This window comes from Porcisia hertigi, chromosome 32 (assembly GCF_017918235.1).
Source record: "Porcisia hertigi strain C119 chromosome 32, whole genome shotgun sequence".
In the NCBI taxonomy this organism is placed as follows: Eukaryota; Euglenozoa; class Kinetoplastea; order Trypanosomatida; family Trypanosomatidae; genus Porcisia; species Porcisia hertigi.
Genome location: NC_090591.1, coordinates 983,703 through 1,007,772, shown reverse-complemented (window position 1 = coordinate 1,007,772; position 24,070 = coordinate 983,703). Strand labels below are relative to the sequence as shown.

General features: G+C 58.4%; 6 protein-coding genes across 6 annotated transcripts; all 6 read left to right on the top strand.

Moving 5' to 3' along the window:
• Positions 1-931: 931 nt before the first annotated feature.
• On the top strand, positions 932-2,041 carry JKF63_02622 (uncharacterized protein; the record flags this gene model as incomplete). The annotated part of the gene is made up of 1 exon (XM_067898646.1): positions 932-2,041. One exon carries the CDS (start codon positions 932-934, stop codon positions 2,039-2,041), a length of 1,110 nt encoding a protein of 369 aa, XP_067754803.1.
• A 2,775-nt stretch (positions 2,042-4,816) lies between these two features.
• JKF63_02621 (uncharacterized protein) lies at positions 4,817-6,091 on the top strand (the record flags this gene model as incomplete). The annotated part of the gene is made up of 1 exon (XM_067898645.1): positions 4,817-6,091. The coding sequence occupies one exon, from the start codon at positions 4,817-4,819 to the stop codon at positions 6,089-6,091; it is 1,275 nt and encodes a 424-aa protein (XP_067754802.1).
• Positions 6,092-6,869: 778 nt separating this feature from the next.
• JKF63_02620 (uncharacterized protein) lies at positions 6,870-9,668 on the top strand (the record flags this gene model as incomplete). Its single annotated transcript, XM_067898644.1, has 1 exon — positions 6,870-9,668. The coding sequence occupies one exon, from the start codon at positions 6,870-6,872 to the stop codon at positions 9,666-9,668; it is 2,799 nt and encodes a 932-aa protein (XP_067754801.1).
• Positions 9,669-10,808: 1,140 nt separating this feature from the next.
• JKF63_02619 (uncharacterized protein) lies at positions 10,809-15,614 on the top strand (the record flags this gene model as incomplete). The annotated part of the gene is made up of 2 exons (XM_067898643.1): positions 10,809-12,358; positions 12,389-15,614. 2 exons carry the CDS (start codon positions 10,809-10,811, stop codon positions 15,612-15,614), a joined length of 4,776 nt encoding a protein of 1,591 aa, XP_067754800.1.
• A 1,622-nt stretch (positions 15,615-17,236) lies between these two features.
• JKF63_02618 (uncharacterized protein) lies at positions 17,237-19,237 on the top strand (the record flags this gene model as incomplete). Its single annotated transcript, XM_067898642.1, has 1 exon — positions 17,237-19,237. The coding sequence occupies one exon, from the start codon at positions 17,237-17,239 to the stop codon at positions 19,235-19,237; it is 2,001 nt and encodes a 666-aa protein (XP_067754799.1).
• Positions 19,238-21,011: 1,774 nt separating this feature from the next.
• Positions 21,012-23,810, top strand: JKF63_02617 (uncharacterized protein; the record flags this gene model as incomplete). Its single annotated transcript, XM_067898641.1, has 1 exon — positions 21,012-23,810. One exon carries the CDS (start codon positions 21,012-21,014, stop codon positions 23,808-23,810), a length of 2,799 nt encoding a protein of 932 aa, XP_067754798.1.
• Between the last annotated feature and the right edge of the window lie 260 nt (positions 23,811-24,070).

The following is a 24,070-nucleotide window of genomic DNA, read 5'->3' as shown; positions in this document are numbered from 1 at the left end:
TCTGGCTGCCCCCATCTTTTCACTCTCGATTGCCAGTGTGACTCTATGCGCCACCGTTCCCTGGGTCTGTGTGTCTTTTCTCGTTACCGACTCGTTTTTTTTTGTGCTCCTTGCCTTTGCGACTATCTTTCCGTGTGTAGCGCGCGCATTCACGCGCGTCTGTGTGTCTGTGTGCACCCCACCTTCCCCCCTCAGACATCACTGTCACCAACGAGAGGAGATTGCCGCTCTCGGCAGCGCGGGGGCCGAGGTACAGCGGGAGTAGGCCCAACATTTCCGTTCATTTTTGCTTCCCTTCCCCCTTTTTTTTCAAGCTGTGCTGTCCGCTTTTCTCTTCTCTGTTATGCTCTTCGCGCTTTTCTGTGTTGACCTCGTTTCCACCACTTTTTTCGAGTGCGTGTTGTCGCCGTGTTTTTATGGGGTGCTCTCATCGAGCTGCGCTGTCCCGAAAGAAATGCATACATGTATATACATATATATATATATTTCGAGTGCAGGCGTGACTTTGGCTACTTTACTTGTTTGTCCGCGGGTGGTTGGACTTTCGGGGATAAGTGCTGAGTACTCCGGCGGAGGCTGCTGACACGCTGGGGTGTTGCGCACAGACGCGCCGCTGCTTCCACAGCTGATTGCCTCGGAAGGCGTCCTTCTACCGATGCCAACTGGAGAAAAATGGAAAAAAATTGATGTGGGTCTCTCTCTCCTAGAAGAAAAAAAAATACCCCCCACGGCTGGCTCTTCCGCAGTCCGTCTTTCGGCTTTCAAGATGATCATATCGCTGTTTTCTACTTCTTTTTTGTTTCTCCACAGTGCCCACTGCTGCTGCTGCTGCTGCTACCCCACTTTTTCTTACCCGCTCTAACGCGTGTAGCCCCCCCCCCCCTCCCCCCTAAATTCTCCTTTCACCAAAGACATTTTCACTTGGAGCCCTATGAACTTGCTCCAAGTAGTGCAGGCGTCGTACGAGCCGGGTACGTACATCATGGATGGCTGCCTGTGCAACGGCAGCTCCTCCTTAGCTCTGTCCCTCTCTACCCAGGCTATCCGCCTCTATGACACGCAGACAGCAACATTTCTGCTCGACATCAAGGACCACACACAGCCAATCCAAGACCTTGTGGCCACTTCTGCCGAGCCAAGCATTCTTTACTCTTGTCAGAGCGATTGCGGGGTCATGGTGACGGACCTGCGTCACGGGCGAGCCGTGCATTTTTTGTCTGACATGTGCAGTAGCGGTTTGTTGTGCAGTAGCATTGGTATCTCACCTTCTGCCTCGCTTCTTGCCATTGCGGCAGACCGAGACATCCACCTCGTTGACCCGCGAACGTGGCGTTCTGTGAAGTGTTTAGAGCAGCTGCACGTGGATGAGATTTCACGGTTGCGCTTTCTGGACGACAGCATTCTCTGTTCCGCGGGTGAGGATCAGATGATCAACTTTCTTTCAGTAGAAGAGGGGGTGGTAGACGATGACGTGCTGCTGCAGGCCGTGAGCTGTGGCGAGGTGATTACCAAAATGAGCTGCTTCCCCGAGCTCGGGGTGACAGCGATGGTGGGAAGCTGTGAGAATAGCTATGTCTTTCCATACAATCTCGAGCAGCGGGAGACGCGTTACGGCAGGCCCAACTTCGACACATATCTAGTTGACTGGTGTATGGTTTCAGGTGAGCTACATCTTGTCTCTGGCGTGCGGGATGAGAACGGCGACGCCGGCTCGCTGCAGGTACTGAACAGGGCGACTGGGCAGACGCAGGTCCTGCCCAGAGTCCACAAGGAGATCGGCCGCGTTGCCATCGGCTTCGGTAACCACCTCATCACCGGTGGTGAGGATGGAATGTTGGCGTACTGGAAGCACGGTGATTTGCTGCCGTCCGAGATCGCTGCGTCCGTGGGGTCCAGCAGTCATCGCACGGGAGGTGGTAAGGTCTTTGCGAGCAGCCGAGCACACGAGGGGCCCTGGTCTCGCGGGCGCGGTGGCGCTGGTGGTCGGGGTGGTCGGGGTGGCGGTGGCTCTCGCCGGGCCGGCGGTGACCGGCCTTACTGAGAGGTACTGTGGTGCAATATGAAGCGCCAGTGTCAGTGGAAGCGATCCCTTCCCCCGTTGGCTACCCCCGACTGTAAATGCACTGCTGCAGACAATAGGTACTTACTTTTCCGTGTGTGTGTGTGTGTTTCAATGAAGAAGCGACTAAAACATTCTCCTCCTCCTCCTCCTCCCTCCCTCCCTTCCTCCATACACACATGCACGTGTATTAATATGATTGTAACGAAATAAAACGTTGTGAAACCAGCGCCTCTCTTTTCCCCTTCTTTCCTCTTGTAGCAGTGCTCGTGCGTGGATGGAGAACATGTGTGCGTGGATCACTCAGTGTCGAGGCATGTGGGCGCGTCATTTCTTTTGTTCGTTTCCCTCCCTTTTCCCAGTATAGTGGACAGGGGCCCCTCACCTGATTGGGTGCGTCCCGCATTCCTCCAAACAACGAAAAGCGGCCCCTCCGCGTCATCCTCCCCGCAGCACAACAACGTCCATGCCTGAATTTCACTCTTGCACGTGACCCTTCCCCCCCCTCCTCCCCCTTTTTTTGCTTTATCTTTCCGTTCTGTGCGCTCGCATCTCTACGGCTCTTATGTTCCATTGTCACACACACACACACGCGCGCGAGGGCGGTTGTACGCATTACCGCCATATCTTGCTCGCTATTACTCATGGATTCGCTGTCAAGCACGTAGGGGGGGGTGGAGTGGGGGAGAGAAAGAGAGAGAGCGCCTCATTTCTGATTACTTCTTCGAAGTTTTTGTGTATCTCTTTAAACACATCTGTCACATCTTTCTGCTTGAGGGCTTGAGTGCTTCCTTTCACCTCCCTCCTCCCGTCTCCTTTTTCAAAATCCCGAGATAGGGATTCTCTTGGCTTCCTCCTCTGCTACTGTAGCGTGTTGACACGGGTACTCACGCCTGATTGTCTCAATGATATTGACAGTTTTTTGAGGGAGTGTTACGGTGTTGCAACAGCTGACGCTCGACGTGCATCCACACCATCGCCTGCAAAGCCTACAGGCAGGTCACTCAGTACAGCTCGCAGGGCACAACTCCCGCTCTTGTCTGTTGTCTTCCCATTCACAATCGTGGGCACGGGCATCTCGCTGTCGACGGCGCCCAAGGTGGAGTTACACACTCTGTTTCCCTCAACCGAAGCGTTCACAGCTTTCGATGTGCCAGTGGTGACCGCAGCGGGGAGGATGTGATGGAAAAGATGTCGCCTTGCAAAAAAAAAGTCTGAGTGCCAGCGCGTCCAAAGCTTCTCCTTCCGCCCCTTTGTCAGCCATAGGGGCAGCCTGATGTGTCCCGGTGCTCCAACTTTCTATTCCTGTCTGTGAGGACGAAGTAGCTCCTATTCGAGCTCTGTACACAAGCCTCTTCGGCGAAGCGATGGAGGCTTCGCAGCGACCGCCTTGCGCACGAGAGCAGCGAGGGGCTTTACAGCAGCAGCAGGAGAGGCAGGCGTGTGCGCCCCATCCACACGTCGGGCCTCTCCGTGGTGAGTGGACCGCTGTCTAACGCTCTGTGTTTTCGGATGCCCCTCCCGCTAAGACAGCCGGATGCGCACGAGCGGCGTCAGCGCAGGCCCCGATGGGTGATGCACGCTATCCTGCACGTATCCGTGCATATTCAGACGGTATGGTTACCAGCCGTACGAGTAGTGCGGCAGCATCGACAGAGGGGGGTGTTGGGGGTATTCCGTGTACCAGAGGCTCTACCGCAAACCCGACGAGCGAGTTGCAGCGGCGACTACTGACGTTGTGAGCTCCGGAGGAGGCAGAGTTTCATGAGAAGTGCATTTTTCGCTCATCTGTATCACCAATAAAAAAGGATGGGGATGACGGGCGCAGCACTGGCCGGCGGGCACGTGCACACAGTGCAGGCGCCGTGGGTGTGTGGCGAGTCACCGCGGTGCCGAGGTAAAGGCGGGGGGGGAGGGTGGCGGCAGCGGTGTCACACCTCGGCGCTCAACGAGCTCATCAGCAGAGCAGCGGTCGCGCTCGTGGCGCCGTTTCTTAGCAGCACAGGAGGAGACACAAATAGCTCACAAGCGCCGTCACGCGGAGCTGCGGTGGGAAGGCTGGGGAGGAGAAGAGGCCACGCCTCTACATTGGCATCCCTCGCTCCACGACAAGCGTGCGCCTGCGCAGGTAACTCGAAGAAGGGTTATCGGGTTTCCATCGACGGGCTGATCAGAGCGTTGTGCTTACTACATGACTTGAAATCGGTCTTCCGCAGACAAAACCGCCAAAAGGGTTGCTTCGGTAGCGGCGGCTATTCCTCGCGATGGCGGTGGAACATCACCCATATCGGCTCCACAGATGCCTAGTGGTCTTTTACTGGTGTCCACGGCTTGTCTCCAGCCGCGTGGCACATAGGCACGGACACACAAATACACACCCGTGAGTGTGTGTTCAGGTGTCCTGTTCTGCCACCTCTCTCCTCCTTCTCCGTCATTGTTTTACTTTTCTTTTTGTTTCTGCTCCGTCACATCTCTCGTCGTCGTCGTCGTCACTCAATAGCCCTTCTCCCCTCCCTCCTTTTAGAAGAAAACAAGGGAAACCGAAGAGCTCCACATAAACGATAATCGAAGCCCACTAAAGTGGGGCTGTGTGTGTCTGTGTAGGGTTACTTCGGTACGGCATCTCGGATAGTCTTGGGTGTATAACTATCAACTCCCTCCCTCCCTCTCTCCCCCTTCCCCCCCTTCCTTTCCATTCAGAGTAGCGTCGCCATCATTTCTCTTTTTCGATTCCACACAGCTCGAGCAGTTCGCGCCATGGCGAAGAGTCCTATTAAGTCGAAGTCTGTGGCGGCCACGCCATGCGACACGTGGCGGCGCAACTCCACAAAGAGTTTTCTGGCACTTAACGCTTTTATATTTCTCGTCTTTATCAGCGTACATTGGATGACGCTTAGTCTTGGGCGTTCAAAGCTTCCATTGGATGGCGTCTTGACAGCTCTCGAGGCAAACTGCTCTGCTCAAGCAGGTAGCCCCACCTTGACCTCTGCCAGACTTCTTCCTGAGTATTATGGGCTGGGGGTTTGGGTGGACTCTCCGGCATTGCTGCCTGGTGTGCATGCGGCGCTCACACTGATGAAGGAGCGCTTGACAGACAGCCGGGACACCGCAGCTGCCACTGCTCCACTCCCGAGAAATGTTTTCTCCTCCTTTGTGCGTCTGGAGTCGAGGATGAGGGACCAAAGGGTTGCCGGGCTCGCCCAAGAGGCACGGAATAACGCTTCTCCGATCCAGAAGCGAGCGGCGGACGAGCTGAAACACTTGGCAAACCAACAGCAGCTCGGCTTACCGACACTGAAGCATGTCTTCCTCCCTGAGGTTGGGCAGGATGTGGAGTTGCTTGGCTTGTCGCTCTTCAGTGTTCCCGTGTTTGCGCTCCCACAGGATGCAGCGAGTAGAGTGCAGTGCTTCCTCGCTGGCGTAAAGCACGCCTACTGCGTGTTTCCCGTGGAGGAACCGGATGCCTCTGGCGTGAACAGCGAAGGCGCTGACACTGTAGGCGCCACTGCGACAAATTTTACTGCTGCCCCTCGAACACCTCTGTCGTACCGATTGCAGGCCGCTTCACTGGAAGCTGAGGTGCGCGCGGCGCTTCTCTCTGTTGTGGCGCAGCAGATTGAACTTGCTTCTTTTAAACCGGCCGACGTGGCGGTGTGGAGGCAGTCGCGTGAGCGTATGGCGTGTCTGTACACGATCGCCTCTGTGAAGAGCACGATGCGCATTTTAGCGGCAAATACACTCATGTCTATTCCACACAGCACAAAAAAGATGCTCGACGACTTGGAGCGTCATGTACACTCCCTTTCTTTTCTGCGAGCTGCGCGGGCCGCCGACAGTCTACTGTTCCACCCATCGCTTTCTCCACAGCTTTACATTCCGTGGGACCATGCGCTTCTTTCCCAGTTGTTGGTGCTGCTGCCTGCGCTGATCTGCATGCTGTTGGCGGTGCGCTTCACTCTGGATGATCGGCAGAGTGACCGCGTTCGCGCAAAGGCTATCGCCGAAGCAGCCAGTGAAAAAAAAGAGCAATGAGAGGTCCCCCCTCGTTAAACTCTCACGTTCGTTGGAGAAAAAACAAGCGCCAACCGAGGAGGAGAGATGAGAAAGGGGAGGTAACAGAGAGCGAAAAAGAGCGTACATTTCTCGGACCGCTGGGCGACGCTGCTGTGTTATCGCGTCTCTGCGATGACACGCTTTATCATAATCACCCATCGCTGCTCTGTGTAGCCTGTAACTCCCCCCCTTTCTCTCCCCCCAAGCTTGAGCGTGCAGGTGGCATGCATTCTGTTACTTCAATTTGCCGAGCGGTAGAACGACATGAGCGCAGAGATGTGTGTCTGCATGAAAAATGCCATCCGATTTCCACGTTTGGCGGCGCAAGGACGCAAAAAACATCAGGCGAGGAGCGCGCAGCAGGAAATGCACCTGAACGGGGGAAGTCGGAGCGCTCCGACCGCCCCCCCCCCTCCCCCCTGCTGCGCCATGCGTATGAGCCAATGAAGCTATACGGACAGCGCCCTCCAGCGCTGGGCATCTACACAGCGAGCGCAGGCTTCGTTGCATACCGCCACCACTTCATTTCCTTAACCCAACACCCCCTCTCCCCTCTTTCAAACCTTCTTGCCCTGCGCACTCGCCTCTGCGCGTGTCTCCGCTCACACGCACCGATGTGTGTGTGTGTGTGTGGAAAGAGGAGGGAAGCGACAGAGTCACTGAGGCAGGGAATACTCGGTCGTCGTCTCACATACCGTGCGCATTCCTCTCCCCATCAAAAAAGAAAAAGACGGGCGGACTCCTCTCTCCGGACCGGATGTCCATATCTGACCTATCCCCAAAGCTGCCTAGCGGGCAGCAGATGATCAGGGATGACCTGCCAGCCGCCGTCCAGGAGCAGCTGCGCAGCGTTGCTGTGGAGGTGCTGCAGCGCCTTTTCGCACCCATCTTACATGTGCATCGCCTCCGTCAAGCTAGGCGTGCGGTCAATCAACGCCTCCTCTCGAGCCATGCGTCCTGGGAGGAGGTGGAGGCGGCGGCGTTCGACGCGCTCCAGCACACATCCTTCTTTGGGGCTGTGTTGCATGGCCCTCACAGCGTCACCGCTGACGGCCGCCCTCTCGCGACCGGTAGTGCTGCTGCTGAGGTGCAGGGCGGCGCGATGGCGGCCCTGCCGGCGGAATCGGCAGTAGGGGCTGAGGTACGCAGCAAGGTGCGGGACGTACTCCGCTCGAGCCAGGTCCAGGTCTCGGTCCACCTGCATGGGGAGTTCTTGGAGTGGGAGTTGGAGCCTGCCAGTGAGGTGCTTGTGCTGGTCGGCGGTACCCTTCGGCGCTGTGGTGTTGCCGTCGCAGCGGGCGGCGGCGCCAACGTTGGCTCCCCGACTACGGGCTGTGCGCTCTTGCGGAAGGACAGTGTAGTGAATGCTGGCGCTGGTCTGCCCGTGGCGGGGCGACGGTCTTCTGCTGTCATGCCTCGCAGTAGAAGCAGCCGTCTCAGCAGCGCGAGCGGCAGCTCTGCGATTCGGCCGAATGCCACCTTTGCTCGTCGGTTGTCAACCGGTTCAGGACAGGAGCCCGCGGCCAGCGTGACAGGCACGGCCGACACGGCAGGTGCACTATCGATGCGGAGCAGCTCGGCGCTGCAGGCTCCTCAACTCGCCGCCCTTTCCGCCGACGCCGAGGCCGAGTGGCTGACGGCCCCACAGGTGCTAGGTGAGCTGGAGTGCGTTGGGGGCTTTCCTTACTGTGCCACCCTCTCTGTGTCTTCCCCGATGGCGATCGTTCTTCGAATCTCAAAGGCGGTGTACTGTCACATGCTGTGCGAGTGCGTGCCGTCAGGAGGGCAGCGGCGCCTCCTCACAGAGGCTCTGCAGACGCGCGAACGGCTGTTGCCATACTTTGCGCCTCTTACCCAGGCCCGGCTTCGGATGTGCCCGCTGCTGACGCGGCTCCACGCGGAGCAGCTGGAGCACATACGTGAACTAATGCTTCCACGAGTCTACGCTGCAGGCATGGAGTGTTGTGAGAAGGAGAGACCGAGGCACATCTTTTTCATTCGGCGTGGTGTTGTGCAAATGCAGCGCAAGGCATCCGTGCTGAGCAGCGGCGGCGGCGGCACGCACAGCAACATCTCAGAGCCTGCGTCTCGGCTCACAGCCGCAGATGATGCGGCGTCGCATACGAGCTTTCCTTTGGAGTACCCCAAGAATCGCCTTGTGCTTGTGGAGGGGCACACCTACGGAGAGACGAGCTGCATTTTCGATGACACCGTTGGCGAGCATTACATGGCCGTCACACACGTTGACATGTACCTCCTTCCCTTCCAAGTTCTCATTCAGCTGATGAAGCAGGAGCCCGAGGTGCATAGCGTGGTGTACCGCAGCGCCAAGGAGCTTTCGTTTCTGCGCGACAAGGAGTGGCCCGGCGTCCTGTTTGGGCCGCGCCTCGTCGGCACAGAGCTGCCGGGCGTGCATGGCGTCGTGCCTGCAGGGGGGGTGCTGGCCCTGATGGCGGCAGGGGCACACGACGAGGTCGCTGGTGGTGCTGACGGCGGTGGTGGTGCTGGAGGGTGGAGGAGGGGGGGATGCCTGGCCGAGGTCGGCATTGGCGTTGATTCCCCACCACACGGTAATGCGGTGCGAGGGGGCAGTGTTGGCAATCGCTGCTCTGGCCCCGCACGACGCGTGACGATATTCGAAGAAGCGTCTTCCTCGTGTGGCATGGGGGATCGCGGCGGCGGCGTAGGACGAGTGGGTCCTTCGCGCTTGACGGGCGGTCGCGTTTCCTCGGCGTTGCTGAGTGCGATGGAGCGGCTGCCGCTCGTTGGCTTATGCCCGGGTGTCCCAAGCGATTTCTACCGCGCATGCCTGCAGCATTGGCAGTGTGTACGGTACAAGAAAGGCGATGTCATTGTTTCCTGTGGAAAGGAATGCAACGGGCTCTTGTTATTCTTTGAGGGCCGCGCTGGGGTCGTGATGAACGCGGCCCTGCTGCGAAGGGAGAAGCAGCCTGGCTCGTTTTGCAGGGCAGGCATCGCTAGCGCACCGCTGGGTGGGATTGTCCGTCCGATTCCCCCGGGTCACGTAGTCGGGTACACGTGTGTGCGGCGGCACCGCTGGTCCCGCAGCATTGTTGCGCTTGACGATGTCGTGGAGGTGTGGGAAATGCGCCGCAACGCGTTTGTGCAGCTTCTGCGAGCCCACGGTATAGAGCACAACATGCAGGTGGCGACGCTGCAGGTACTGCAGCCGCTCGCAGCGCAGGAAGAGAGGCTGGCCGTGCTTGACCACCAGCCGCTACTGCATCCGATGCCCAGCTCTCTGTGGAGCGAGCAGGGAGTGCCCAACGTGCACCCGGTCGTGGTGTCGGATGGGGAGACTGTGTGCTTCCCGGTGTGGCTCGAAGGCGACTTTCCACTTGATAGCCTCCGTAGCTCATCTGACACAACCGCGCGCATCAGCAACGCTGGGGGTCGCCGAGCGACACTGTCGTCGCTCAACTCCATGAGGGTGGCTCCGGCGGGCAGCGAGCTGCAGCGCAGCGTCAGCCGCCTAGAGGACTCGTTTCATGTGCGTGCTCGTCGTCCTGGCAGCGTCGTAGGGTTCTCCGAGTAGGGAGGCACCAACGGGAGCAGCTTCATAGCGCCGCTGGCATGCGCCATATAAAGTGTCCCGCATCCGTGTGCGTTTGATGAGGAGTATTTGTGTTGCTGTGTGGGTTGACGCTCACGTTGCAAGCCCCCTCCTCTCCTCTTCTTTTCTCTCCTTCCCTCTCCCTCCCCCCCCCCCCCCACACACAAATATATATACCTGTCTGTGTCCCTCGTTGCTTTGTTCTTGAACCACCGCTCTCCTTGGGATTTGCACATGTTGGATGCTGTCTGTCTTTTTTTTTTCTTTTCATTGTGGCTGTGTGCGCGTATTGAATTTAGAGTTTGCATTCCGGATTTTCTTGTCCGCCCTCTGACTTGTTTCTTGGTGGCTCCTGTGCACTGCTTCGATGCCTATATACATATCCATGTGCGTGAGCGTGTTGTCTGCCCTGTGGCCCTCCCTCCCCCCGCCCACTACTCCCCGGCTCCTCTGTGTTTCTCTCGCGTGCTCCCACTTGACTAGCACTGCGTGTGTGTGTGTGGCGCGTTGATTAACACGGCGGAGGCTCATGGGCTCCCCTGCGCGTCTCCGGCGCTGACTACTTCTCCATCTCTGTGATCGTAGTGTCCCTGCTGATGGGGTGCGCCCCCGTGAGGTACCCGTGGGTTCGAGTACACCCCACTCTGGAAGAAACAATGCACACCCTTTCTCACACCCATCTGCCCATGCTAGGCCACTTCTGGCGAGGACGGCGTTATGCACCTGCGGTGCAGGGGGGATGTCAGCTCGTCTGTACCGCTGCCACCTCGCACCGCACGGCGTGCCTGTGGTTTGGCTGGCAGAGGCTCGGTCTCAAGCACACACACACACATATATATGTGTGTGTACATGTATGGATATGCATATATTGTATTATATGCGTAGGGCCTGACTGTTGAGGCACACATCGGAACGTCGCGGCGTGGGAGTTTACGCATCTTCTCTTTCGCCTCTTTTTGTAGATCTTGCCTTCTTTGTGCTTCACGAAAGACAGCGCGCTCTTACACAGGCAGCACGGAGTCTGTGCTGCTTTGTTTGTCGCCCGCTTTCTATTTTTCTCGCCCCCTCCACCCTCCCCATTATACGCCGCCACAGGCGCCACCGAACCGGTGGATAGCGGTCATGAAGAAGAGCACTCAGGTGAGGCGCAAGGGGAGCAGCGGTGCCACATCTCTCATTGCACGCCTTTTATCCCAACAGCATCCCAAGACTTGCTATTCAGGTGTATCATCACCTTTCGCGCCTTTCGGGTGCATCGACGATGACATCGAGGGTTTGCCCTGTCCGGACAACGGCAATGCTGCAGAGAGCTTGCCTGACAAGGGCGGGGAAGCCTCTGAGGCCGCTGCGGCACCTACATATCATCGCATCATGATCGATGGTGATGAGGGCGACAAGGATTACCTGAAGTGCGTGGGCGTCATAGCGAACATAATACAGGCTCGTCAGGCGTACAAGAATATAGACCAAGGCCAGCTAGAGACCCCGCTCTCACCAGAGAAACTTGAGATGTACTATGGCAGCGTCTCCCCCGCTGTTGCGTCGTCGGTGTCGGTTGTGTCGCGAACCGCGTCCTGGTCTTTGACTCCTTCAGCGGCAGCAGATGAGGAGACGGAATGCCAGTCGCCGCACCTGGACAGCTCCACGGCAACGGATTCGCCCATCGGACTCGAGTTTTGCCAGGGCATCTTTTCCTTCGATGGCATTTGCACGAGCCTCGTGCCGTGGGAGCAGTATGTGCGCGATATTCGCGCTGTCTATGGAGCCATCGAAAACGGCCCGTGTCTCTCCACTGCCCGCATGCGGCTCACCTCCATCGCCGAGAAGTTTCGCCTGTACCTCTTGCTCAACCGCGAATGCGAAGGCAACTTTGATGACCGGTACCGCGACGGTGGCGTCTACGCCCCCTGCACGCGTGTCGACAATGGTGTAAATATGCACACGTCTGTTGTGGCGCCCGTGCTGCTGGAGTACGTGGCGACGACGGCGCTGGAGCAACCGAATGTGCCCCTCTACGTGGACCCGGACACACAGCAGCTCGTTACACTGGCGGCCTACCTTGAGGCTGGCGGCATCCAGGACCCGCGTGAGCTCACGGTGGAGGGACTGGGCTTGCAGCCTACGCTGCACCGTAATAAGTACCTGCCGTACGATCTCTTTGACGCAAAGCTAAACCCCGCTGGGACCTTCGGTGCGACGTTGCTGCAGGCAATGCTGTCAACAGATGGACCAAGCCAGGGCAACCTGTGCGGCGAGCTGCTCCGCGCCGAGCTGGAGCAGCGCGAATACCAAAAGCAGCATATGACGGCGACAGAGACGGCACTGGAGATATGCGGGCATCATCCGGAGGAGCTCCCGCGACTAGCGGCGTGGGTGCGTCGTCAGGGCTTCAACAAGTTCTCTCGGAATCGATGGCTGCTGTCGATTCAGCGGGAGCGCCACGTCTCGAAGCAGCTGGGACCAAACCAGCTGCCGTCTCTGAGCACCACCGTTGGTGACCAGCTGCGGCACATCTTTTATCCTCTCTTCATGGCAACGCTGTGCCCCCACGCTTCGCAGTGGTCGGACGTGGCGCAGTTGCTGTGCAACACTGGCGCGATCGGCATTCGCACTAACGCTGTGGCGCGCTGCGAAAACTTCAGCGTCACTCCTGTGGACCCGGACACCCTCCGGTGCAACCACCACCATCACCACCACCACAACAATGGTGCCACGCGCGAAAGTGAGCAGGCGACCTACCATGGGGGCGCAGGAGCGCACGGTGGTGGGGACAGCGACTACTACTTCTTCTACTACGTTTGGGCTAATTTGACGGTCCTGAACGCGCTGCGTACGCGCCTCAGACTCAACACACTTCTCTTCACCCCATCCGTAAATGAGCAGGCACCAGCGTACGATCAACTCGTCTGCTCCTTTCTCCTCGGTGACGTTGTCCACGACGTGAGCTCACTCGCGAAAAGCTGGATTATGCAGTTCCTGTACATGTACTGCCGCATCGGCATTGTACTCTCCCCTCTGCGCGACAACGCGCTCAGCACCGCCTACTTTGACAGTCCGTTCTTGAAGTTTTTCCGCCAAGGGATGCGGGTATCGATTAGTACCTCTGACCCGCTTTACTTCCACCACCACGAGTCGCAGCCACTGATTGAGGAGTACGCCACTCTGAGCAAGCTTTGCTCGCTGACGCCGATGGATACGATGGAGCTGGGGCGCAACAGCGTTCTGAATAGCAGCTTCCCACTAGAGATGAAGCAGGCGTGGCTGGGCGAGGACTTTGCTTCGTTGGGGGCGCGGGGAAACGACCTGAGTCGCTGCGGCGTGTGCGACTATCGCCTGCAGTTCCGGCACGAGACCCTCGTGCATGAGGAGGCGCTGCTAAACCGGCTCCTGGCGAAGGCGGGTATCAAGGCGCCAGTGGGTGCTGGCACGGGTGGCGCCAGTGATCATAGCAGCGGCGAGCCACTTTCACTGCACCTCATTCCCTACGCGCAGTCGGTTCTGGTCTCTGACCTCGTCCAACAATCTCGCAACTCGCACCGCATGAATTACACGGATGAGCGCATTGTGTACCCCCGCGTCGACATCTACTACGGTGGCCGTCCCTCGGGCTTCGCGACGGACGCGGTAGCGGCGCTGCGGCAGGTGATCGGTCTGCGTCACAAGTACGTAGGCAAGGCGAACCGCACGGCAGCGACGGACGCCAACGTGCGCGTCGAGGACGTCTTCAGTACCACCCACCAGTTTGACGAATCGCAGTGGGAATACAACACATACTACGGTGTGTGCATCTTGTCTAAAAAGGGCAGAACGCCGTCATGGCCTACATTCCTGCCGACCATCACAGAGTACATTCGCGATATGTCTGTGGTTCGGCAGGCGGCGAGCTCGGTAGCACTGCAGCGGCTCGCGACACACCGGCTCAACTTGCTCGAGCAGAAGTTCCTGCTCCACCTCTCTATGAACATTTCCAACGAGGCCGGCAAGAAGGAGGAGAAGGAGTGGAACAATCGAGACTTCTTCACTGCCTACAAGGTGGACACGAACGTACACACCGACGCCGGCTCCAACGCTCGCACACTGCTGGAGTTCTTTGTGGACAAGGCCCTGAATCATAGCGAGGACGTCGTCTTCGAGCGTGATCATCACCCCGTCATGCTTAAGGAGCTGCTAAGAGAATACGAGATCGATGTGCACCACATCACAGTCGACGAGCTGCACCACCACTTGCACACACACCCCGACCTGCGGGCTATTTTCTTGTCACCGTTCAACTTCATGCAGGGCCGCTACTTTGCAGAGTTAACGAAGCGGACGCTGGACATATACGAGGAGGACGCCTTCAGTTTTGCCGAGAACCGCCTCTCTATCACCGGTGCCTCTGAGCAAGAGTGGTACGATCTTGCCCACTGGTTTGACTGCTACGGCATGGCAAGCTCGCGTAGCCGATGGATGGTGTGTTTACCGTGGCAGTACCGCCGTTTGCGCCGAAACGGGGTGCTGAAGAACTTTGGCGAGTTTCTCGATCACGTCTTCCGTCCATTGTGGGAGATCAGCTTGCACCCAGCCAAGGACACCAAGTTTCACTACCTCCTAGCGCACGTGTCCGGCTTCGACTGCATTTCAGATGAGTCGAAGATCGACCTGCCGCTCACGAATGTCTTTCCACACGACTGGGAGAGTCACTTGAACCCGCCGTACAGCTATTACATGTACTACATGTGGGCGAACATAACCTCTCTCAACGAGTTCCGTGCCTCGCGCGGGCTGAGCACCTTCACTCTGCGTCCGCAGTGCGGTGAACGTGGAAGCATGGACCACCTCGTGAGCGGCTTCTGCTTGGCTAACAGTATCAACCACGGCGTCACGCTGGCGCGGCACCCCGTGCTAGAGTACATGTGGTACATCGCGCAGGTTGGTCTGGCGATGTCCCCGCTGAGCAACACAGCTGGCGCCTCGGCCTATCTCGAGAACCCCTTCCCTGTCTTTTTTCATCGTGGCTTGAACGTGAGCTTGGCGACGAATCAGCCGCTGTACTTCCACTTCACGCGTGAACCGCTTGTGGAGGAGTACTCCATTGCCGCGAAGCTGTGGAAGTTCGAACTGAATGATCTGTCAGAAATCGCGCGCAATAGTGTCTTGCAGAGCGGGTTCTCGGCTTCATGGAAGCAGAATGCGCTCGGCCCGCGGTATCAGTTACGCTCTACCCTCGGCAACGATGTCTGTCGAAGTCGCGTGTCAGACATTCGCGTTGCGTACCGGTATGAAGTGTACCACACAGAGCTGAATTTCCTGGACGGGCAGCTCGCCGACGGCTCTCTCGCGTTTGCAAGGAACGTGCCGATATCCGAAACAGCGTCACCACTTCCTGGAGTGGACGCGAGGGGAGATCACAAAGACAACCACCTCAGCGGCGCTTTATCTTCATCTATAGCCGCTACTAGTGGGCCTGCGGCTGACGCTTGTAGTTCCCCCGCTGCTGCCCCACCGTTCCAACGCATGCCTCGCGCCATGAAGCTGCTGGAGGAAGAGCTGGCTATTTTCGGGGAAGCCGTGGTGGAGAGCATATCTAAGGGGCAGGTGTTGACGCCGGTGTCATCGATCTCCGCCTCTACGGCAAGTGGCCAGTCGGCCTGGTTGCCCCCGATTCGCACCACTAGTGCTCATCAGCTAATGCATCGCTCTGCGACTCCCCCGCCGATGCAGTTGGAGTCGCGCGCGGCGCAGCTCCGTGGAGAGATCCAGCGTCTGGATGCGGAGCTAGCCCGTATGCGAGCCGTCTCGCTGCAGGTGGCTGGCGAGAACAATGCGATCGCCATGCAGGTGAACACACTGCGCGAGCGACTTCAGACCGAGGGGCTGGCCATTCTGGGTGGTCTGCAAAGCGGCGTGGCTGAGGAGGGCATCGAGGCGTCGAACGGTGGGTGTTAGTGCTGACAGCCGTGGACTCTGAGGAAGAAGGTGACAAAGGGCGGTGATGTGCGCAGACCCTCCTAAATGGCTCTGAGGAGCCGGGAGGTTTCCCCTTGCCCCCCCACGCAGGGCCGCGAGAGATGGTGTGCAGTGGGCTCGTACATACGCAGCACAGCGTCAAGAGTTTGGAATCCGCTGCGTTTTCTTTCTCGCTTTTCCTTTCGCTTCATTTTGTTTGCATATCAGGGGGTGTACGCGTGCGTGCTGCCCATGTACATAATAGATCAGCCTACTTCTGTGCTGCTTGCACTTTTTTTTTGTTTTATGAGGGCAGGGCTCTTGCGAAGGAGGGGGTGGGGTGGGGACAAGGTGCACCGCATTCCTTGACTCCTGATAAATGGGTTTCCGTACCCCGTGTTGTGCGTGTGACTCCCTTTTTATTCGCATATGTTTTTTTTTTACCCCCCCCTTTTTTTTTGTTGCCCCCAACGCTTCTCTGTGACCCGAACACTGTTGGAGCCACCGATGGGCACCCGGGATACCCCTCCAAGGAAAGCAGAGTAACTCTATTTCCCTGGTGTTCAAGGCGCCTGCGCGTAGACAGAGCCTGGATTCGAGGCAGTTAGATGAATGGGTGAGCGAGGCAGTAGGTGGCAGAGTCATTCTCGGTCTAATGCTATGCAGGCACTAAAGAGGGTATAGCGCACCACGGCTGGGAGTGGGTGATGCGTTCATGGACACAAGAGCGGACACATGCACAGCAGCGTTAACGTGCCCCTCGGCGTCATCTCACCACCTCCATGCCCTGTTGGTCCACTGGAGCGCTGCGCAGTTTGTGTCGCACTCATACATCCTTCTATCCCTCCCTCCCCTTCCCCCTTCCCCCTTCCCCCTCCCCCATACACGTCCCAAAACGCATGCGATCGCTGTTATTGACCCCACACCCGATATACATGCACGGCCGCGCTTCTCTAAAAAAGGAAAATACTGTCTTCGCTTTTTATTGGTTTCAAAGTTCCAAACGCGGCTCATATACGTGTCTTCGCTGTTGTTGAGCGGTGGTCTGCCGGTGCCGAGAGCCATATGCTCAAATCGACAGGGCTTCACAGTTTGACTTGTCCCGTCTGAGCGCGACGCACACTTCAGGAAAAGGGGGGGGAGTATTGCAGGTATGTGAGTATTATCCCCTCTCCTCCTCCGTCTCTATCGAACACACGCACGCACGCACAATTTCTTTAAATATTGACCATTTTTTTTTGTGTGTTGTTGTGAACTCAGTATCTATAGTTTTCGCAACGCACGCACTCTCCGCCCCCCCCACCCCCCCCCCCCCAAAAAAAAAAAAAAGAAAGCGTTGTGTTGGCGTTGCACAGTGTCCGTGTGTGCGAGTGTGTGATTGTCTTTCCCCACTCTTTCCTCAACCTTTTTTTTCAGGAGGGCGGCTCCAAGAGCTTCGAACCAGATTTGGGTATCCGTCAAGTTGCCTGCACTCGCACTCTCTCACCGCCTCTCCCTCCCACGCCCTCGCCAACCCCCAAACCCCCCACGAGCCGGCTGCGCTCAGTCGCCACCACAGAAACGCGTTCTTGTTCTCCCCCCTTTCTGTCACTCTCTAGCACAAACTCACCGGAAGCAGAGCCATGCCTCCACACCTGCGCGCCAGGGCCGAGTCTGTCCAGCAAGAGGAGTTGCTCATGATGGTACCACCGAAGCGGCCCATGTCTATATACGACGCCCTCCACGGCCAGATTGAGTTTTCATATGTCATCCGCATCTTGATAGACACACCCATTGTGCAGCGGCTGCGAAACCTGAAGCAGCTGGGAAACACCTTCTACATATATCCAGGCGCCACACACTCCCGCTTCGAACACTCTTTAGGTGTCTGCTACCTTGGCATGGAGTTTTATCGCTGCATCGTGGATAACCATGAGAAGGAATCTCGAGACTTCGGTGTTCCCGAGATCTTGGGCATGACGCGTGAGGAGTTGTGGAGGAATATGCACTGCATCGGCATTGCGGGCCTGTGCCACGATCTCGGCCATGGACCGCTTTCACACTTGTTCGAGTCCTTTGTGCGCTCGTCTGCCCTGTCTTGGGAGAGTGAGCTGCACAACTGGTCGCACGAGAAAGCAAGCATTATGCTGCTGCGCAAGTTGTGGTCGGAAAAGGAGGAAGAGTTGACCAAGCTGGGGTTTACCGGGGCGGATCTGGAGTACGTGATGTTGCTGATCAGGGGCCTTGCTCCAGGCGAGCCATGGCCGGACAACGTCGGACGGGGGAAATGGGCGCGCTTCACGACGGAGATTGTCGCGAACAAACGCAACGGGCTGGACGTGGACAAGCTGGACTACATCCAGCGAGACTCCCTTGCGTGCCTCAGTAGGCAAACGTTCATATCTACGCAGCGCCTTTTCCAGGGTGCACGGGTTGTGGTGAATGGGAGGGGTGAGACATCCATCGGCTACCCCGATAAGCTGGATGGTTATATCGAAGAGATCTTTCGTCAGCGTGCCCAGATGTACAGGGAAGTCTATCAACACCGTGTATGCAAGGTGATTGACCTTATGACATTGGACGCTCTGAGAGCTGTCGGGGATGTGTTAAAGGTCCACAACGACAAAGGTGGCACCATGCCACTGCGGTCGTGTGTACTGGACGCAGACTTTTACGTGCACACCGGCGACTGGATTGTGTCGGCGATTCTATATGGCTCCAGTAAGGAGATGATTGGGGCAATGGACAACAGCGTCTTGTCACAGTCTCTCCTCAAGAAGTTCGAAGAGGCACGCCACATACTGCAGCGCATCGTCAATCGGCAGCTGTACACAACAATCGGCCTCTACCGCCATAGCGAACAGACTTGGAGCAATGCAGCCGACATGAACTCACAGGAACGGTTCAACCCGGAGGTGAAGCCCGAGGACATGATCAAGGAGCTGAATGCCGACCTTGCTGAGAGAAATCCGGGCCTCAAGACGAAGCTGGAGCAGTGGCAGCGGCAGCATAATGACCTCCCAGCCATCCAAATTCTTGAGGTCGAGATAACACAAACGGCTGGGGACATGAACAAGAGGCAGCCTCCGGTGAAGGCTACCTACTTCTACAATCCACGCCAGTCCACTCACTGCATCGTCGAGCCACACTCTTCCTGCAACAGAACCACGTCGTTGAATGGAAGCATGGCACCGGTTACGTCGCTGGTGGTGGTGTGCCGCATGCTACTGGCTCCGAAAGACAAGGAGTTCCTCCACACGAGCTTCGCCTTCGTTGCGCAGCGACTGGGCGAGACTGAAGCAAGCTGCTTCTCACTCACTCCCAAGAGTCAACTCGGCCTCGGTGTCGTGTCATCGCAGCATGACGCCTCTGGCGAGCAGCACGACAACGCCGCGACCCCAGGTCGCTTGACAGGGGCGGCTGAAGGGATTTCGCCCTTGGTAGACCGCAGCTCTCCTCCGTCCCGGCGGTTCAGGATGGATCCCTCCACCCTATTTTCTCGCCGGGGAGACTTCGAGGCTCGTGTGGAGGGCGCCAAGCCCAACTCGCTGGAGTTGGTAACCCCAGCGGGGCACAGGCAGGCGAGGGATACGTCCCAGAGAGGCGACGAGGACGAGGAGACAAATATCCTCGGGCTCAACTAGAGCGCTGTGAGGTGGCGGAGGTAATGGCGGCAGAAGGGGAGAGGGGAGAGCGAGCGGGAGAACTGAGACCGCGCCGGGTAGGTTGCGCTGCGAAGGCCTCGCTCCTCCGAGAAAGGGAGTGGAGAAGAGTCGAGAGTTGCGTATATTTGCCTGTCTGCGTCTCTGTGTTTGAACATGTGTCATCGAGAGGGGATGTGGTGGCAGGGTTCTTGTTCGGTGTCTTGACTCTCTTTGACTTGCTTCGTATAGCTGCTGTGCCTTCCCCCCCCTTTCCCCTCTCTTTTCTCCCTACTTCCCCCGTTTCCTTCCTCTGCGACATAGTCGGCGTCAGCTTTTTCTCTGCGGATATCTCAAGTGTGGTGACCTAAGGGGGAAGCGGGGGGGGGGGGCGCACATCTCAGTTTGTATGGCATTAGAGCGGCCTACTACTCCCTCTTTCCTCCCTCTCCTCTCCTCACATCCATTTGCCCATGCTAGGCCACTTCTGGTGAGGACGGCGTTATGCACCTGCGGTGCAGGGGGGATGTCAGCTCGTCTGTACCGCTGCTGGTGTCTGGTGTCCAGTGGTGGATGCCGTGACGCCGGGACGACGTGCAGCGGTGAGCCCGTCTGCGGTGCTCCTGTGTGGTGGGCTGAGAGTGGAGGTAACTCGAGCGGGCGTCCGCCGGCCCTCGCTCCCTGCTGGCGATGGGCGTGCGCGACCCCGGGAGGCGCACAGCGCGACGGTCGGCGCAGCACATGCGTGGAGTGTGAGGTAGGGTCCACGGTGAGATGACTGCGTCGGCGACGCTGTGGCGCGTCTGTGGATTGGCTGGCGGACTGTGGGCTCGAACCTATGTATGTATATATATATATATTTATATATATTATGCTTTCGTTCTGTCAGTAAACGGCCACGTTCCAGCAAAATGAGGGGTCTGCACACATGCGGACGCAGAAGTAGGATGTTGATCCTTTCCTCTTCTCCCCCTCACAAAACGTTCTTTTTTCCTGTTCATTTTTATCGGCGGAGGCGCCCGATCATCGGGTAGTTGACTTTAAGTGCCGCTGCCCATCTTTTTTTTTTGTCCTCCTCCCTGCATTATCCCGTTGTTATCCTCCTTCCTCATACGCTTTCCGGAGAGGCCGAGGGGAGGGGGAAAAAGGGGAGGGTGTACTGCAAGAAATCCGGCTAACATAAAAGACAGCAGCTGACCGGACACGCAAAAAGAGAGCCCCTCTCGCGGTGAGTGGATTCAACCGGCGCTGTGTGGTCCTTTGCTGCTGTGCCGGGGGCGGGACTCCGTGAGTCACACCCACGCATGGGCACCCCCTTTCTTATGGCATTTGAGTCTTGACTGGAAGCACCTCCCCCACCTCCCCACGAATAAGTCAAAGGGGCGTCCGCTTGTTGAGATTACCTGCTCTCGCTCCGACCGCCCCCCCCCCCCTCCCCCCTGCTGCGCCATGCGTATGAGCCAATGAAGCTATACGGACAGCGCCCTCCAGCGCTGGGCATCTACACAGCGAGCGCAGGCTTCGTTGCATACCGCCACCACTTCATTTCCTTAACCCAACACCCCCTCTCCCCTCTTTCAAACCTTCTTGCCCTGCGCACTCGCCTCTGCGCGTGTCTCCGCTCACACGCACCGATGTGTGTGTGTGTGTGTGGAAAGAGGAGGGAAGCGACAGAGTCACTGAGGCAGGGAATACTCGGTCGTCGTCTCACATACCGTGCGCATTCCTCTCCCCATCAAAAAAGAAAAAGACGGGCGGACTCCTCTCTCCGGACCGGATGTCCATATCTGACCTATCCCCAAAGCTGCCTAGCGGGCAGCAGATGATCAGGGATGACCTGCCAGCCGCCGTCCAGGAGCAGCTGCGCAGCGTTGCTGTGGAGGTGCTGCAGCGCCTTTTCGCACCCATCTTACATGTGCATCGCCTCCGTCAAGCTAGGCGTGCGGTCAATCAACGCCTCCTCTCGAGCCATGCGTCCTGGGAGGAGGTGGAGGCGGCGGCGTTCGACGCGCTCCAGTACACATCCTTCTTTGGGGCTGTGTTGCATGACCCTCACAGCGTCACCGCTGACGGCCGCCCTCTCGCGACCGGTAGTGCTGCTGCTGAGGTGCAGGGCGGCGCGATGGCGGCCCTGCCGGCGGAATCGGCAGTAGGGGCTGAGGTACGCAGCAAGGTGCGGGACGTACTCCGCTCGAGCCACGTCCAGGTCTCGGTCCACCTGCATGGGGAGTTCTTGGAGTGGGAGTTGGAGCCTGCCAGTGAGGTGCTTGTGCTGGTCGGCGGTACCCTTCGGCGCTGTGGTGTTGCCGTCGCAGTCGGCGGCGGCGCCAACGTTGGCTCCCCGACTACGGGCTGTGCGCTCTTGCGGAAGGACAGTGTAGTGAATGCTGGCGCTGGTCTGCCCGTGGCGGGGCGACGGTCTTCTGCTGTCATGCCTCGCAGTAGAAGCAGCCGTCTCAGCAGCGCGAGCGGCAGCCCTGCGATTCGGCCGAATGCCACCTTTGCTCGTCGGTTGTCAACCGGTTCAGGACAGGAGCCCGCGGCCAGCGTGACAGGCACGGCCGACACGGCAGGTGCACTATCGATGCGGAGCAGCTCGGCGCTGCAGGCTCCTCAACTCGCCGCCCTTTCCGCCGACGCCGAGGCCGAGTGGCTGACGGCCCCACAGGTGCTAGGTGAGCTGGAGTGCGTTGGGGGCTTTCCTTACTGTGCCACCCTCTCTGTGTCTTCCCCGATGGCGATCGTTCTTCGAATCCCAAAGGCGGTGTACTGTCACATGCTGTGCGAGTGCGTGCCGTCAGGAGGGCAGCGGCGCCTCCTCACAGAGGCTCTGCAGACGCGCGAACGGCTGTTGCCATACTTTGCGCCTCTTACCCAGGCCCGGCTTCGGATGTGCCCGCTGCTGACGCGGCTCCACGCGGAGCAGCTGGAGCACATACGTGAACTAATGCTTCCACGAGTCTACGCTGCAGGCATGGAGTGTTGTGAGAAGGAGAGACCGAGGCACATCTTTTTCATTCGGCGTGGTGTTGTGCAAATGCAGCGCAAGGCATCCGTGCTGAGCAGCGGCGGCGGCGGCACGCACAGCAACATCTCAGAGCCTGCGTCTCGGCTCACAGCCGCAGATGATGCGGCGTCGCATACGAGCTTTCCTTTGGAGTACCCCAAGAATCGCCTTGTGCTTGTGGAGGGGCACACCTACGGAGAGACGAGCTGCATTTTCGATGACACCGTTGGCGAGCATTACATGGCCGTCACACACGTTGACATGTACCTCCTTCCCTTCCAAGTTCTCATTCAGCTGATGAAGCAGGAGCCCGAGGTGCATAGCGTGGTGTACCGCAGCGCCAAGGAGCTTTCGTTTCTGCGCGACAAGGAGTGGCCCGGCGTCCTGTTTGGGCCGCGCCTCGTCGGCACAGAGCTGCCGGGCGTGCATGGCGTCGTGCCTGCAGGGGGGGTGCTGGCCCTGATGGCGGCAGGGGCACACGACGAGGTCGCTGGTGGTGCTGACGGCGGTGGTGGTGCTGGAGGGTGGAGGAGGGGGGGATGCCTGGCCGAGGTCGGCATTGGCGTTGATTCCCCACCACACGGTAATGCGGTGCGAGGGGGCAGTGTTGGCAATCGCTGCTCTGGCCCCGCACGACGCGTGACGATATTCGAAGAAGCGTCTTCCTCGTGTGGCATGGGGGATCGCGGCGGCGGCGTAGGACGAGTGGGTCCTTCGCGCTTGACGGGCGGTCGCGTTTCCTCGGCGTTGCTGAGTGCGATGGAGCGGCTGCCGCTCGTTGGCTTATGCCCGGGTGTCCCAAGCGATTTCTACCGCGCATGCCTGCAGCATTGGCAGTGTGTACGGTACAAGAAAGGCGATGTCATTGTTTCCTGTGGAAAGGAATGCAACGGGCTCTTGTTATTCTTTGAGGGCCGCGCTGGGGTCGTGATGAACGCGGCCCTGCTGCGAAGGGAGAAGCAGCCTGGCTCGTTTTGCAGGGCAGGCATCGCTAGCGCACCGCTGGGTGGGATTGTCCGTCCGATTCCCCCGGGTCACGTAGTCGGGTACACGTGTGTGCGGCGGCACCGCTGGTCCCGCAGCATTGTTGCGCTTGACGATGTCGTGGAGGTGTGGGAAATGCGCCGCAACGCGTTTGTGCAGCTTCTGCGAGCCCACGGTATAGAGCACAACATGCAGGTGGCGACGCTGCAGGTACTGCAGCCGCTCGCAGCGCAGGAAGAGAGGCTGGCCGTGCTTGACCACCAGCCGCTACTGCATCCGATGCCCAGCTCTCTGTGGAGCGAGCAGGGAGTGCCCAACGTGCACCCGGTCGTGGTGTCGGATGGGGAGACTGTGTGCTTCCCGGTGTGGCTCGAAGGCGACTTTCCACTTGATAGCCTCCGTAGCTCATCTGACACAACCGCGCGCATCAGCAACGCTGGGGGTCGCCGAGCGACACTGTCGTCGCTCAACTCCATGAGGGTGGCTCCGGCGGGCAGCGAGCTGCAGCGCAGCGTCAGCCGCCTAGAGGACTCGTTTCATGTGCGTGCTCGTCGTCCTGGCAGCGTCGTAGGGTTCTCCGAGTAGGGAGGCACCAACGGGAGCAGCTTCATAGCGCCGCTGGCATGCGCCATATAAAGTGTCCCGCATCCGTGTGCGTTTGATGAGGAGTATTTGTGTTGCTGTGTGGGTTGACGCTCACGTTGCAAGCCCCCTCCTCTCCTCTTCTTTTCTCTCCTTCTCCCCCCCCCCCCCACACACACACACAAATATATATATACCTGTCTGTGTCCCTCGTTGCTTTGTTCTTGAACCACCGCTCTCCTTGGGATTTGCACATGTTGGAT